Source organism: Amphibalanus amphitrite, unplaced genomic scaffold (genome assembly GCF_019059575.1).
Source record: "Amphibalanus amphitrite isolate SeventyFive unplaced genomic scaffold, NRLGWU_Aamphi_draft 000293F_arrow, whole genome shotgun sequence".
In the NCBI taxonomy this organism is placed as follows: Eukaryota; Metazoa; Arthropoda; class Thecostraca; order Balanomorpha; family Balanidae; genus Amphibalanus; species Amphibalanus amphitrite.
Window position 1 is genome coordinate 14,719 of NW_024881788.1, and position 15,047 is coordinate 29,765.

General features: G+C 46.5%; 1 protein-coding gene across 1 annotated transcript in view; it reads left to right on the top strand.

Annotated features, from left to right (window-relative positions):
• The first annotated feature begins 927 nt into the window (after nt 1–927).
• Nucleotides 928–15,047, top strand: part of LOC122387632 (lanC-like protein 3) — a 62,666-nt gene continuing 48,546 nt past the window's right edge. Inside the window, exons 1-2 of the mRNA XM_043377987.1 lie at nt 928–1,536; nt 7,684–7,876. Coding sequence (XP_043233922.1) covers nt 928–1,536; nt 7,684–7,876 — 802 coding nt within the window. The remainder of the gene's footprint in view (nt 1,537–7,683; nt 7,877–15,047) is intronic.

Below are 15,047 nucleotides of genomic sequence, written 5' to 3' on the forward strand. Positions count from 1 at the left end.
ATAAACTTGCACGAAGGACCAACGGTCGACGACGTCGAAATCACAGTGGGTCTCGTTAGGAACAAGTTGGCCCAGCTGAAACCCTACTCTGCTGCGGGCCCAGACAAGATTCACCCCCGGGTTCTTCGCGAGACAGCCGACACCATCTCTCCGCACCTCGCCACCGTCTTCAAGGAATCCCTAGACACGGGGGTTCTCCCGCTAGACTGGAAGCTCGCAAACGTTGTGCCAATCTACAAGAAGGGCCAGAAGGACGACCCTGGGAACTACAGACCAGTGAGTCTTACCTCCGTGCCTTGTAAGGTCTTGGAGTCAATAATCAGGGACCAACTTATGACACATCTTCAGTCCGAAAACCTCCTCAGTGACGCTCAACACGGCTTCAGGCCCGGAAGGTCGTGCGCCACCCAACTGCTCCAAGCAATCGAAGAGTGGAGCGGCTGGATCGAGAAAGGAGAGCCAGTTGATGTCCTCTACTTGGATCTGGCTAAGGCTTTTAACACTGTCCCACATAGGAGGCTCATCGCGAAGGTAAAATCCCATGGGATTGGAGGCAAACTACTTCGATGGATTGAAACCTTTCTCTCAGAACGCCAGCAGCGGGTCACGGTAGATGGCTGCCGATCGGCATGGGCACCGGTACCCAGCGGAGTCCCACAAGGCTCAGTGCTGGCCCCTCTCCTGTTCGTGCTCTTCATCAACGACCTCCCAAGAGTTCTACACTGCGGAGTCAAGATATTCGCGGATGACAGCAAGCTGTACCGTTCGGTTCACGCCCCATCTGGCCCTCTAGCCCTTCAGAGGGACCTGGACGCTGCATCATGCTGGGCGGATGAATGGAAGCTGGAATTTAATGCTGGCAAGTGCAAGGTCCTACACATTGGTCGTCAGAACTCCCAGCAAGCCTATTATCTGAAAGGCACTCGAATGGAACAGGTGACGGCAGAAAAGGACCTGGGAGTCTTCATAGACACAGAATTGAAGTTCCGGCAACAAGCCGCCGCGGCAGTCAGCAAGGCGTCGCGGATACTCTCCACGATACAGAGGTCGTTCCAGCTGTTTGATAAGTCTACATTACCCCTGCTGTTCAAGACCCTGGTCCGACCCCACCTTGAATACGGGAACATTGTGTGGGGCCCCTTCAACCGGACGGATCAGAAACGTGTGGAACGCATCCAGCGGCGGGCGACCAAGAAGGTTCCGGAGCTGCGACATCTGCCCTACACTGAGAGACTGCAGGCGCTGAAGATGCCATCCCTGTACTACCGTCGGAGGCGCGGTGACATGATAGCGGTGTACCAGATGCTTCATGGTGGTATCGACCTGGAATCGCACGACTTCTTCGACCGCTCAACCGCCCGTGAAACCAGAGGCCACTCGTGGCGCCTGGTGAAGCCGCGTGCGGTCACCAGAGTCCGACGCAACGCCTTCTCCGTCAGGGTTATCAACGACTGGAACGGCCTGCCATCGGAAGTCGTCGACGCCTCTACACTCAACCAGTTCAAGAACCGCCTAGACACCCACTGGGCAAACCTCGTATACACGATACCGTACACAGACCAATAAAACTCACACCAAGCAGCTCGACTGGAGCGGACATAAAGGCCAAGTAGCCTATCTAAATTCTGTACTTCTAAGTAAAGTAAGTAAAGTATGTCTTATGTCTTATGTCTCACCTCAGAAAAATAAGAATGCTCGTCATAGCTACACCGACTGAACGATTGCCTTGAAACTTTCAGCGATTGATTAGAGCAACACTATCTATAAAATGTATATCTCGGAATTTTGATATCGGTGACATAAGGCTAGGTCAATTCTGCGGCCTCTCCATTATAAGTCAATGGGAGAAAATTGAAAAGCGTCTGTTTTGCACGGACGCTATTTTAGACACTCTCAAACATCGAGATGAAGGTAAAATAGACACACTGAACCAGAAAATGGCAACTGTAACCCCTCGTTATGTCCCCGAGGTCATCTCAGGTCACGAACAGAATCTAACAGTTTTTCGATGATAGCTTCTGATAGATGCGTGCTAGAGCGCTGAAAACGCCTTAGATGTGTTCGGCTCGACGTTGCGGATCGACTGATATGCAACAATAATTTTTCCGGTCAGGTCATGACCTTGACCTGAGGTCAAATTTTCGAGAGGAACACGATGTTGGCAAAAGTAATGTCATGGCTCTTTTGAGTCAAAAGTTATTGCCGAAGAAACGTTTTTCGTAAATGCGGCTAGTTCTTGAGTTTTTGCCCTCTGGAGGCTAAACCGTTGACCTGAGGTCAAATCTGAGAACATTACTCAGAAAGGTCTGTAAAAGAGCTATCGAATGCGCTTTTCCGCGGCGCTGTAGCTCTATCGGTTGAGATAGCCGTCGACAGTTTCCAAAATGTTGAAATAGTCAACATTTTACCTTTGATGATCTCTGGTGGCCTGACCTTTGACCGGACCCAAAAAATGACTGAAGTGTTTTTGTCCTTATTTTGGACGTTCTTTCGATTGCCGCTTTCCGCGTGTCGCTACGTGACCCAGGAGCCGAGTTAGAAGGGGGGGGGGGGGTGTTTAGACACCCCCGGCCCGGCGCGGAATCTCGGAGCACCGGCCCGGCGCGGGTTAATATAGATTTAAAAGTTTATAATGCTCTGCTTTGTTGTTACAACTCTTGAAATTATATGTAATGTTTTCTAGTAATAATAGTTCTAAATTTATATGGCATTTGCATTAGAAAACACGCGTCAATTTAATGGAAAACATGCTTTAAATAATGTATTTATCTCCTTGACAATATCGTAATGATATCGTATTACGATATGAGCTGACTACCGGCGACAAATAATTTCCGGCCGAAGTCGGCTGGATTTTTTTTTTTTAAACTCCTGGCTGTGTGGCGGCAATTTTTCGGCTTCATATTTTATTTCGGCGGCCGGCGGTTTTTTTGTGTAAAACTGGCCTCTGGTCAAGTCTGCTTGACAGCTAACAGTAGCGGCGGAGCAACTTCAATTAAGGGGGGGGGGGGGGTTACTGCCGACTTTTGGTCCCATTCTTTCCATGCAACGCCCATAGGGCTAATGTTAAAATGCCAAAATCAAAGGGGGCACAGTGCCCCGATGCCCTCCCCGTTCCGCCGCCTATGTCACTATGACAGTATGACAGCAAATCTTTTGCTGGAAAATATTTGCAGCGCGTTGTTTACTCCGGCTGCACAGTGGGGATTTCTCCGATATAGCACGTCTTTATTCGTAGAGTGCAAACCATAGGTAGTATTGTAGCCAGATTGTGCACAGATGTTGGATGGTGTGTTCTGGTGAGAATGTTACCTGTAAACTCGAGGGCAGCGCTTTTCGAGGAGCGCTGCGGCCCGAAGGTTGGGACTTTGAATTGTGAAAAAACATTCAAAGTCGCCCGCGCAAAACGCAAACACCGCAAAACGCGCAAGACGCACGCCCGAAACGCCAACGCAAACGTCGCAAAAAACAAACAAACAAATAAACGGCCGCCCGGCGCAAACCGCAAAAAAACGCAAAACGCCGCAAAGAATAAAACCGCCCGCATCGCACGCACGCTAACCGCCAACCGAAAACGCCTAAAAAGCGCCCAACCGCCGCGCCGCCAACCGCAAACAAATTGAACACCGCAAACGACGCAAAAAAGAAAACCGCCCGCATCGCTCACCCGCCCGCCGCCAAACACAAACACCGCAAAAAGCACAAAACGTCCGCCCGCCGCAAAACGCAAACACCGCAAAACGCACGCCCGAAACGCCAACGCAAACGTCGCAAAAAACATACAAATAAACGCCCGCCCGCCGCAAACCGCAATAACCGCAAAAAAGCCGCAAAAAATAAACCGCCCGCATCGCACGCACGCTAACCACCAACCGAAAACGCCTAAAAATCGCCCGCCCGCTGCCAAACGCAAACACCGCAAAAAAACGCCCGGCCGCCGGAAACCGAAAAAAATAACAACAAAAAGGACGCAAAAAAACGCCCGCATCGCCCGCCTGTCGCCAAACACAATCACCGCAAAAAAACACAAAACGCCCGCCCGCCACAAAACGCAAACACCGCGAAACGCGCCAATTGCACGCCCGAAACGCCAACGCAATTAAGACCAAAGTAACGCGAGACGTTACATGTATATATATGCGTACCTCACAGTAATTTATTTTAATAGGTACATGAAACTGATCAAAGATTCTTTAATTTTAGCCACTTTAGGCAATTAATGGCGCACTAGAGACAAAAATGGCGCACAACAGCCTATTTTATGCCTCGCTTCATATGTGGCGCAGCCTAGTTTTGTGCACTACCGTTGCAAGTTTCGACGAAACCGGCCCGTCGAAATAAATACGCGTAATATTCCCCAACTCAAGCCACTGTAGCTAAAATGACGCACTAGAGACTAAAACGGCGCACATCAGATTGTTGTATTCATTGCACCGTATGTGGCGCAGGCCATTTTAATGCATCAATGTTGCAAGTTTCGTCGAAATCGGCCCATAAATGGCAAAGTTATGGCCAAAACGCCTTACATTGAGAGTGCACGTGGTCTCTCGAGGTGGGGTGCCACGTGCCACGTGTGGTCTAAAGACATAAAGCGACCACCCTTTTGTACCATATGAAAGGGGTCGTCAGTGCCCATGGGTAGACTTTCGGGTGCGCCACCATTGTCTCCCAGCGGCCGATCAAACTTGGCCAATCTTTAAATTAGGGCTTACCTCACTATCGGTCACAATATCTCCGGAATGGAGAACCCCGGGCGGCCTCGTGTTTGACACGTAGTAGACCCAACACCAATGGTCATTATCGCAACCGACTTGGAACTCTGGCTCAAACCCATGCAGTGAGGTTATCACCTGAGCATAATTATGCACCAATGGCTGCCTATCCCAAAATGCTACACCCACGTGGCGCACGTGCGAAAACACGTGCACCACGTGATCAGGTGTACAACTATCCTAGAGCATCCCCTTGACGACTGACCTCGATTGGTGCCGCTGGCACGCATTGTTTGCGCGGCACAGGCCATCATACCAGCAGTGGTCAAATTTTCACGGAGGTGGTCCCCTCAAACAAGTGCGGGGCGTGCACGTGCATTTCAATCGCCCCATATATGGCCTATGCCACCTGGTAGGCGACATGGGGGTGCATATCATACTGAAACATTTTTTAACATCTAACGTGGAAATTTTGAGCAAAATCGATTTAAGTAATTTTTTCAAGAAATCCCATTGACTTAAGACGTGAAAATTTGTGCGCGTGCCACGTGCAAAAAAGTTAATTATATTTCAAGCGATTGACATTGACGAACGAGCCTACTGACCGACTACCAGAACTAAAAAAACAAAGAAAATCTATCGAGCCGATTTTGAGCAAATCGAGAAAACCCGTTTTGGCCCATTTCGTAACGTTAAACCAATGGCGGCTGCACGTGCAATTTGCACCCCCTTCCCGAAGCTGCCCGAAACGGCGCCGCCGGCTCATGGTAGATGCCGGGGCGGCCACCCAGCACATAGAAGCCCATCGCATTACAAGCACCCGTCTGCGAGAAATGCGATGCCGAAAATCCACCTAATGTTGAAGCCTATGGGCCTAAAACACGTGCACGTGCCACGTGCAAGAAAAATAATTATATTCTTAGCTGAGGGTGTTTCGTGGTAGATAATCTGTGGGGGCAGCTGCCCTGAAAATTTAATCAAAATCTATCGGTTCGTGTGCAAACGGTGCAAGGTGCCCCAATTCGCTGCACCAAACACGAATCCTATCCCGAAATGGAAACACCCTCAGTTTGTTTTTCAATAGAAAAACACAATTCTAAAGAATAGTGTTTGTCTAATGAAGAAACAACCTTCTTACTCCGGCTGCACAGTGGGGATTTCTCCGATATAGCACGTCTTTATTCGTAGAGTGCAAACCATAGGTAGTATTGTAGCCAGATTGTGCACAGATGTTGGATGGTGTGTTCTGGTGAGAATGTTACCTGTAAATGTGCATAATCAACATAGTATAGGGGGTTCAATTGGACCCCCGGCTCAGCCGTTTGGCCCCTGATCAAGCTAGCGCTTGCGGAAAAAAATCGAGCGTGCTGCCTATGACGAGATGAGGCCGAATATATCCAATTTCAAAGTACAAGGTCATTAGTTGACTTTCCAAGTCAGTTTAATGACCCAACTAAAGTTGGGAAATCGAGACCTCTTGAAACGTCATAAAGTTACGGTGTTACGGGGTATTTTGTGGTGCTGATGACGAATTTCATGTTAGTTTTGATCACAGACGATGTCTTTATGCATTTAGGCCAGGTCGGGTCAGGTCAGGTCCAGTAGGCGTCCTGCCGGCCATCCATAGTAGGTGTCACCTACTACTGACAGCTTCGTAACATGGTACGAAGGCACCAGAACTACTTTGTAAATATTCAAATGGTTGCTAAATTGCCTAAATTCGAAATCAGCACCAAAAACTACCCTAGAAACAAGCAAAACTCGAAAAAGTGAACCAAGGTCATCAAAGGTCATAAATGACCTTCACGTGACCTTGACACCCCCCATAATGCATGGCACCAACATCATTTCACATATTTGAACGTTTAAAACCACAAAAAGGCTGGAAACCGCGGATAATGTGAGCTGGCATACGCCGAATCGCGATTCCGGCCAAACATGGCCTCGAGAAATATACCACAGGTCAAAGGTCAGTTGGGTCAGAGTCATGAAATTTTTAGATTGGATGTAAAATTGATGATCTCGAGGGCACCGAAAGTTTCGTCGCGATCGGCCGCTTTTTGCGCGAGTAATTTGCGGAAAACCATGGAGTTTTATCCGACCCCTTCCCCCTCCCCCTCCCCACAAATGCGAGGGTTAATAAGGTTACGGTATGTATAATTTACGCTTGTCATCCTATTCCTAATGAATGTGTCTCAGAAAATATGCATCACATAAATCACGAAGTAAAATTATTCGCCTATGTTCGGAACATACCTATATCGTGTTGTTTGCCCTATCGCTCCTAGAGTGGGGTATTACGATACTCTCATGTGAATATTTGTTCAGGCAAGTTCCGGCAGCCAAACTAGGCGTTTTCTTGTGCAGGAGAAAGTGGCGAAATCGATAGGATATGTTTCGGAGTGGAAAAGTGTGGAAAACATTGTTGATTTCCTACATTTATTTAGAATACCATTCCCTCAGTATAGTGTCTGTAAAGGTTTTTGTAAATGGCATTTTTGTGACCTTAGTAAGGTTGTGGCATACTTTCTGTTTGCCATTCCATTTCTAATAAAGGTGCCTTTCAGAAGATATGCAACTTTAAGACCTCGCAAGAATAAAACCAACAGGACAGGACAATGAAATTGAGGTATACTTTCGGGCCTTACTGAGCCCATTGAGTAATCACGCATGAGTGTGAACTTTGGGCGCATTTGTCCTAGTTTTGCTGTGGACATACAGATAAAACAATGCCATATATGAGAAATTCAGACATTTCTTAGCCCCACTGACACAAAAAATAGACAAAAATCCAAAAAAAGATTTTTGGAATTAAGACGCGCTAGATCGGAAAAATCCCCACTGTGGGCTGGGAGGGCGAGATCTAGTCATTGCAGGGGTATCTGCCCCCCCCCCTTCCCCCCAGTTAACATGTTAGCAGACGCCCTGATAGTGCACCGTTTTGTGGTGTGGTTAGCCTTCCTGGCGGCAGCTGTTTGAGCTGTTTGCCGTGCTGGTGGCGCCAGTCTGCCGGCTGACCAGCCCTTCTGTGCCTGCGCAGGTTCTGCCGCAGGAGCGGATGTTTGCGCTGTGCGACGCCATCGTCCAGTCGGGCAGGGAGTACTCGCTGCGCCAGCGGTCGCCTGTGCCGCTCATGTACGCCTACTACGACACAGAGTACTTGGGTGAGTGCCGTACAGTATGTCTAAAAAGAATATACCGTCGCCACTACGTGGCGCTGGTGTCGCGAGCCGGTAGTTGGCTGAATCCGCACCAGACACACATTCCCAAGCGCTAGAGGCCGTCGGAATCGGCTGCTGTGCTGTTGTCAGCTGAGATCCAAGCCCCTGATTGGTTGAGATATTGATGACGTATCACGCCTTCCCGCGCTGTGACGTCATACCTCTGCTGACAGCCGTCTTTTCGGCTGCTGGGAGAAGGCAGCAGCACGTCAGCCGAAATTCAAAGTGGCTCGAAAGTGGCGCATGTAAGTCAAAGCGCAGCTTTATAGTGCAGGTGGTTAGTTTTTATATACGATGTTTTTGACGTATTTTGTATTTAATATTTTTCGCGAAGGATAGCAATTATTTCTTTTTCATGGCACAATGTGCGAGTCAGCCTGAAAACAGTACCTACAAATCGAAATGCCAGCACCGCCTCAATTATCAATCCTGTAATTTTTTCTATAGCCTCGGCAAATAAACCTCAGAAATATAATGTAACGACTAACGGAAGATAGTCGTTGAAAAAAGCGCGAAAATGCTACCTCTCTCAAGTCTCAGCCCTATCTGTCGAGCGCCATCTTAGCATCTCAGCGCCATCTGGGCTGACGTTTCCTGTCAGCCGATTATGAACAAGCCCATCAGCAGCGTGGTGTGGGCGGGGCTTATTCTCGGCTGACAAAGTTCTGTCAGCCGATTCCGACCAGGCCTTAGGTGACAGCTGCGCAGCGGCCGGCGCGGTAGTAGCGTAAAACCACACCACCAAATTAGGTCAAATTTCAAAGTTGATATTTTTGCATAAGATAGGTATCGATTCGATGCAGCTCGTCACGGGGAGTCTAATGGTGGTCTTTGTTTTGCTCTACGAGGTCTAGAATTGCCAAAAATTGAGGTTGAAAATTTGACGTCATCATTTTTGAACAGTTTTTTCGCTATAACTTGGCCAAAAAACGAGGTATCGATCTGAAATTTGATATGTAGATAGAAGACGGTAGGTACTATCACATGTATTCCGTTTTTTTTCGAAACTCAAAAAACTTTTTGGATTTTTCGGCTAATATATCTAAAAAGAATGCTTTTTTTATTTTTGGGGGTCAAAACTCAAAAATTTCAAAAATCCGAGATAGCAGTTTTGTAGCCCTGTCAATTCTACACCTTTTATGTCTTGGTCATTTTTCTGTATCTTCAAAGCTGTACAGTGTCAGAAAAGTGGTTTGGGGATCTAAGTTCGCGGAACAAAATTTTTAGCTGCTCACGAACAAAAATTGTGAAGTAAGGTACTGTAGGGCCATGTGTATTGTTCTAGGTATGCTTTAAGTATACAAGATATTTGCCAGAGTCTCAGTCAGAAACAGCAGCTTCTACATATAAAATAAGGGTTCAAGGAACACAGCAGGTTGTGGCCTTACAGCCCAAGTGTTAGACTTATTTTGATTTATAACTAGTTAGCAAATCTGGACATGTAGGTACCTAATGGATGACCACTGATGCTCAAAATTATTCATGATGGAAAATATACAAATTGTTCTTAAAATTGTGAATGCAGGGAGAAAAATGAATGGGGTATAAAAATATACACAACATCCAGAATATGCTTTTCATTATGACACATTATCACATGAAACAAAAACTGCTAAGTATATTGAAATATTATTTGAAATACCTTAAAGCAACATCAAAACATAACCAAGTGGACTGGTACCTACCTACCTATATAGTATCAGTATAAATGGCCTTGTACAGTCCACAGCAGAAGTAATGTGGGGTTTCAGTCATGGGTATGTTCTGCTTCTGAAGCTTAGAAACGATTAACCAGACTACAATGAAACTGTGAATGTGGCTTATATGTATCGTCACCCTTGCAGCTGCAACTTTAGCTATTGACATCTTCTTTTCGATCACTCCGCATTAAACAATCGCCAGTCAAAGCCAACCGTTGAGATTGGTAAAACCCTACATTACTTTAGCGGTGGGCTGTACAGTAGGTCTACTAAAAAAGTCCCCCGCTCCAGAGGCGGCTGGCCGGCCGAACCCCCGGATTCCAGCCCCGACTCTATTGCGCAGGCCGCGGCAGCGACACGGGTCAGGTCGCGGCGCCCGGCGAGTGGGTCAGTTGGCGGCGGCCGGCCGTGGAGTGAGGACGCCGTGTGTGGGGCGCAGAGATGCCGCAGTGCAGAGGAGGGGAAGATAATGACTCTGCATGATGCCGGAAATGATGCCTTTGTGATCTAAATTAAACACCTGCACTCTGTAGTGCATATCCTCCCTTGCCCCATTCCTATTTTAGCATAATCCTTCAATAATCTGTAATGGCCATTCAGCGCAAGCAAGCAAACAAAACAACCCGTTTAGCGGCGACATCATCTCGGATAAAAAAGCGACAGTGATGATTAGAATAGACTAAGCGCGAGGGCAAATCGAGGGGTATAACTAGGTATATGTATCACATGCCGAGTGTTTTATTCCCATCTAGCGAATTAAGATTGGGGATCTTGTCCAACAAGTCAGCGGCCGTTCTAGACACAGAATAATGCTTTGTTTTCGGTCACATCATTATCTGCAATAATTCGAAGCGAGGTTTAACCCTCGCCGGCCGAGAAGAAGGTGTGGATGCCGCCACCATGCATTTTTTTTTTTGCGGTAGCTCAAAGCACACTGATGATAGAAGGCTGACATTTCACATGCCTTGCATTTCATTGAAGCCGGATCACTTGACATCAACCACGTTTTCAGGTCAGGTCACTTAACTATGACGTCTTAGGTAAACCTCTGCACGGTTGTCGGTCATAAAATGATGCAATCCGCAATGCACTTAGTGTCGTATAAGCATAATGGGGAATTATGGAAACTGTTAATTTGGCGTCGGAAATGATCTGAATCTATGCCTCAAGCACATGAAATCGTGACTTCATACATTCTTGGCAAGGTCTAATGCTTCACTTTTGTATTGTTCACCTTGCGTGACGTCATTTATGACGTCACTAGGGTCATAGGAGTGCTTCGTCAATAACTCCCGATCAAAATGAGCTAGCCAGTCGGGACGGCCATCAATGGACTCTGCAAGACTTGCCGAATCAAATGTTATGCAACATGTCCTCCTTTCAACAGCTTCGTGACCTGCGTTGCCCTAACATGACATTGACCTGAGGTAAGCATCCTAAATTGCTTCACCTAAACAAAAAAGCATATAAATCGACGCGTCTGAGAACAGAAAACACGATTGTATCGAAATGACGATAATGCGCTTAGTTATTTACCAGGAACCGATCAAATGCATTGGGGCCCTTGACCTGCCCAAGAGGTCACTGATATTTTAAAATGGGGTGCCAGTCGCTGCGTCACGTAACGACGCAAGCGCTCGTTTTTTTCCGCGAGGCTCTAGCAGCTAGCTCAATTATAGGAGCTAAACATGGGGTCGAGGAATCGCTCCCTTCTCACTCACTATTTGGCCGGGATAGTGTTTGCAATTATTGTTAAAATCAAGCATTTTAAGATTTCAAATGACCCATTTTTTCCCGCCCAAGTCTTTCAATTCAAGGTCATAACATCAGGTTACGTCAAGTGACCTTACCTCAAGGAAAGTTCCTGTGCTCATCATATCTAAATACACCGACTAACCGATCGCTTTAGAACTTTCAGTGATTTCAATGGGCAACACTATATGCATTTGAAACGTTTACTTTGCAAGTTTGACATTGTTGACAGAAAGGCCGGGTCAATTTTGAGATCGCTTAACCTCAAGTCAATGGGAGAAAATTGAACTGCACTTTTTTGGACGGAACGCATAACAAACACTCTGAAAACATGTGGTGCTTGATGAGATACAATACTAAATGAGAAAATTGTTTGTTTTGTTGGGGGCTATCTTTTTCGGTCTGAAAAGGCCCTTGCAGAGCTATGACATAACTATGCTGTGGTGTAGTAATTGGGTTGTGCGAGCCAGCGACAGTGATCTGCGGAAGCGAGACTGTTCCCGTGGGACGATTGCCCTGTCGGGACGGTCCAGCCGTCTCCCAAACGGTCACCCGAAGAGGATTATGTGTCCTGGAATGGATCCGACATCAACTACAGGTTGGCTGGTGGGGTGACCTCCAGTCCAGAGAGGGAAGCATGAAGACTAGGGGCGATGCGGATTGGTTTTTCCTGAGGATAGCGAGGACGGAAGGAATCTAGCACCCTTGAACCTTCCTTATACTGAATGTATCTCAGGCTGTTAAATCTCCTAAGCGTTTTTTCCTCGACACCGTCAAGGTGTCATTAACAAAAATTTGAAATTCGGGAGGATAAATTAAATATAGAAATTGTGGCCAACAGAACATTATCAGTTGCGTTCCACATACTCGCAAGCATGTTCACACACCCAGCTTACATATGAGCCATGTAATAATTATTTTTGATAGACATGGTTAATGTTGCCGAAGCGTCATTATTCTTTTCCTCAGGTTAATAAATCTCTAAAAAGTTAATTGTTTTTTTTTTTTTCAAAACGGGCTTCGCTGAGGAAAACTAAATATTATATAATATTATATAATATTATAATATTTAGTTTTCCTCAGAAGCCCGTTTTGAAAACAATTAACTTTTTAGAGAGACATGCTTGACTTATGAAATCATTTGAAGTGTTTGTAAAGTTCCACGATACGGATCTAATATCCTGCTATGCATTATGACCATTTCTGGTCAGATCATGTCTTTGAACATAGGCCAAATTTTTCAAATGACCTTTAAAGATCAACTTTTGATTCATTCGAAGCGTTTTGATAAGAGAAACACGAGGCTGGTAAAATTAATTTCATGCAAGTTTTAAGCTAAAAACTTTTAAGTGTTTGTGGAAAAGCAATTGCTTTTTCTCATAATACCGATGGTGGCAGTTGTTGTTATTTACATGCTTAGCCGTTGACCCTAATTAAATCTGACAATATTATTCAGATTTCAGACATAGCGGTAAACGAGCTGATTGCTGTGTTAGGTTAGGCTCTTTCGGTCGATTTCAGAGTGGGAAGGATGATAGGAATTAGAGGGAGACAGGGGGCCTGGGCGGGAGTCCTGGACCTCATGCTCAGCTGGGGCCGAGCCCATCACGCGGGTTGGATTGCCCTGACACATGGATAGCCCTGGGCGGTGTTTCACGGCCCCGCGCTGCAGCACGCTGCGCTGCGCTGCTGTATTGTTGCGGCGGTTGATATGAATTCGGCTCCACGCTAGCGTTGCGAACCATAGGCGCGGGCAGGCGCGTAACCACCACTGGGGACACTGGGGACCGGTCCCCAGTAACTTTCGGGTTACTGGGGACCGTCCCCAGTAAAAACGACGACCTCCTCAATTTGCTTAGCCAAATATTGTCTCTAGATCCACGTGAAGAGTGATATGCAGGCAACGGCAGCCATTTTAAGAATGTCTTTCGACCATACATTTTTATGTTCATATTTAGACTTTGTGTTTGTCAACAAAACAAGATCCCTCTAAGACACCTAAACTATGAACAAAGGAACCGAAGTTAGCCGACAGATTGATTTATTATTATTATTTTTTTATATTTTTTTATCCTTAACAATTTTCCAACCACTGCACGGTGACGTACCTATCTCGCCCCACATCTAAAATATAATATTCGGTCTTTGCGGCCCTCAATGTGGTCCCCAGTAAATTCAGACTCGTGGTTACGCGCCTGGGCGCGGGAGCCGGGGGGGGGGCAGTGGGGGCAGCTTGCCCCCCCCCAACTCTGGGGCCGTGGGGGCGGTGCCCCCACAGCTTTGAGACGGAATACCACACTTTTTTGCAAATGTTTTCTTTTTTGTTGAAAAAGCCGAGGGATGAAAAATAAGTGGCCTAAAACCGGTGAGAAAACCAGGTTTGAGGGGACCCCAGGTTGATCTCTATTATGGTGTGCTCCCAGTCGGAAAGTAGTTCCCGCGCCCCTGTTGCGAGCTTCCGAGTCTGTTGATGTTTCCATGGAAATTGGAAACCCAATGCACCAATGCGCGCAACGGACCCTGTCTAAGCAAAATTTTACCATCGATGACCTCTAGTGACATGACCTCTGGTTATGACGCGATCCAAAATTGGCTGAAGTATTTTTTTCTTCTTCTTTTTGCTACTTTGGACGCTACTTCGAATGCCCAAAGCTGAGTTATAAGAATGATGCTGAATCCCCATTTCTCCTCTAACAGGGCGTGAGAGTCTAGGCATTCCTGTGGGGCACGGGCTAACAATGACTATCTTATATAATCATTGTTGCCATGAACATCTACTGCCATTCTTTAACACCGGTTTCGCTGCGCTGAGCGGTGGCCGTCCCGTTTGTTGGATTCAACAGCTGGCTGGTGGAAAGCGTTACCGGCCGCCCGTCCACCGCCCGCGGGCGGGACCGAGCGGTCCCGCTGACCCTACCTGACCTGAGCCCGGCGCGATATGGGACAGGCAGACGGGGGTTCGGCTCAGCGAAGGCAGCGCCCACTGGTGCTGGGGACTTTTTTAATAGACCTACTGTACCTACCTATCTATCTAATACAAGTTTGACAAATTTGACGCAATCCAGCTTGAAACAAATAACGAACCACAAAGAAACAAAAACACAAAAACATGCCAGCACTTTAAGTAAAAGGTCTTGTGCAAGACAACCCCCAAAAACCATGCTACATATCAATATGATTATAATCAATAATAGACAATTGCCCATGCGCTGCTCAAACGGACGCCTCGCACCACGAGCCCTGAGAAATGGCGCGGAGTAGCGCGGAGGCTCGTTGGCGAGGGAACTGGTTTTTACTGGTTTTCAATTTGATAGAAATTGATTCGAATTGATCAATACTTCAAAATAGCATATCAAATGCAAAAATAATTTAAAATAAATGAATATTTGTCCTCAAGCTCACTGTTTCATTCTAAATAATATATTGAAAAGCAAAGGGATTTTATGCCCTAGACAAACATAACTTCATGTAAAAGTGATATCAGCATATGTCGGTATTTTACCTGTAATCGGCATCAACTGGGCAATAATTTTAAACTATGCAAAGCGCCGTCTCTCAACGATTCTAACGATACCCATTAATAAAGTCGGAATTGCTTAAACGTTCCAAATTTAGTGACTTGTTCCGTGACGAAACATGGTCACGGCGTTTCGATAAAAATA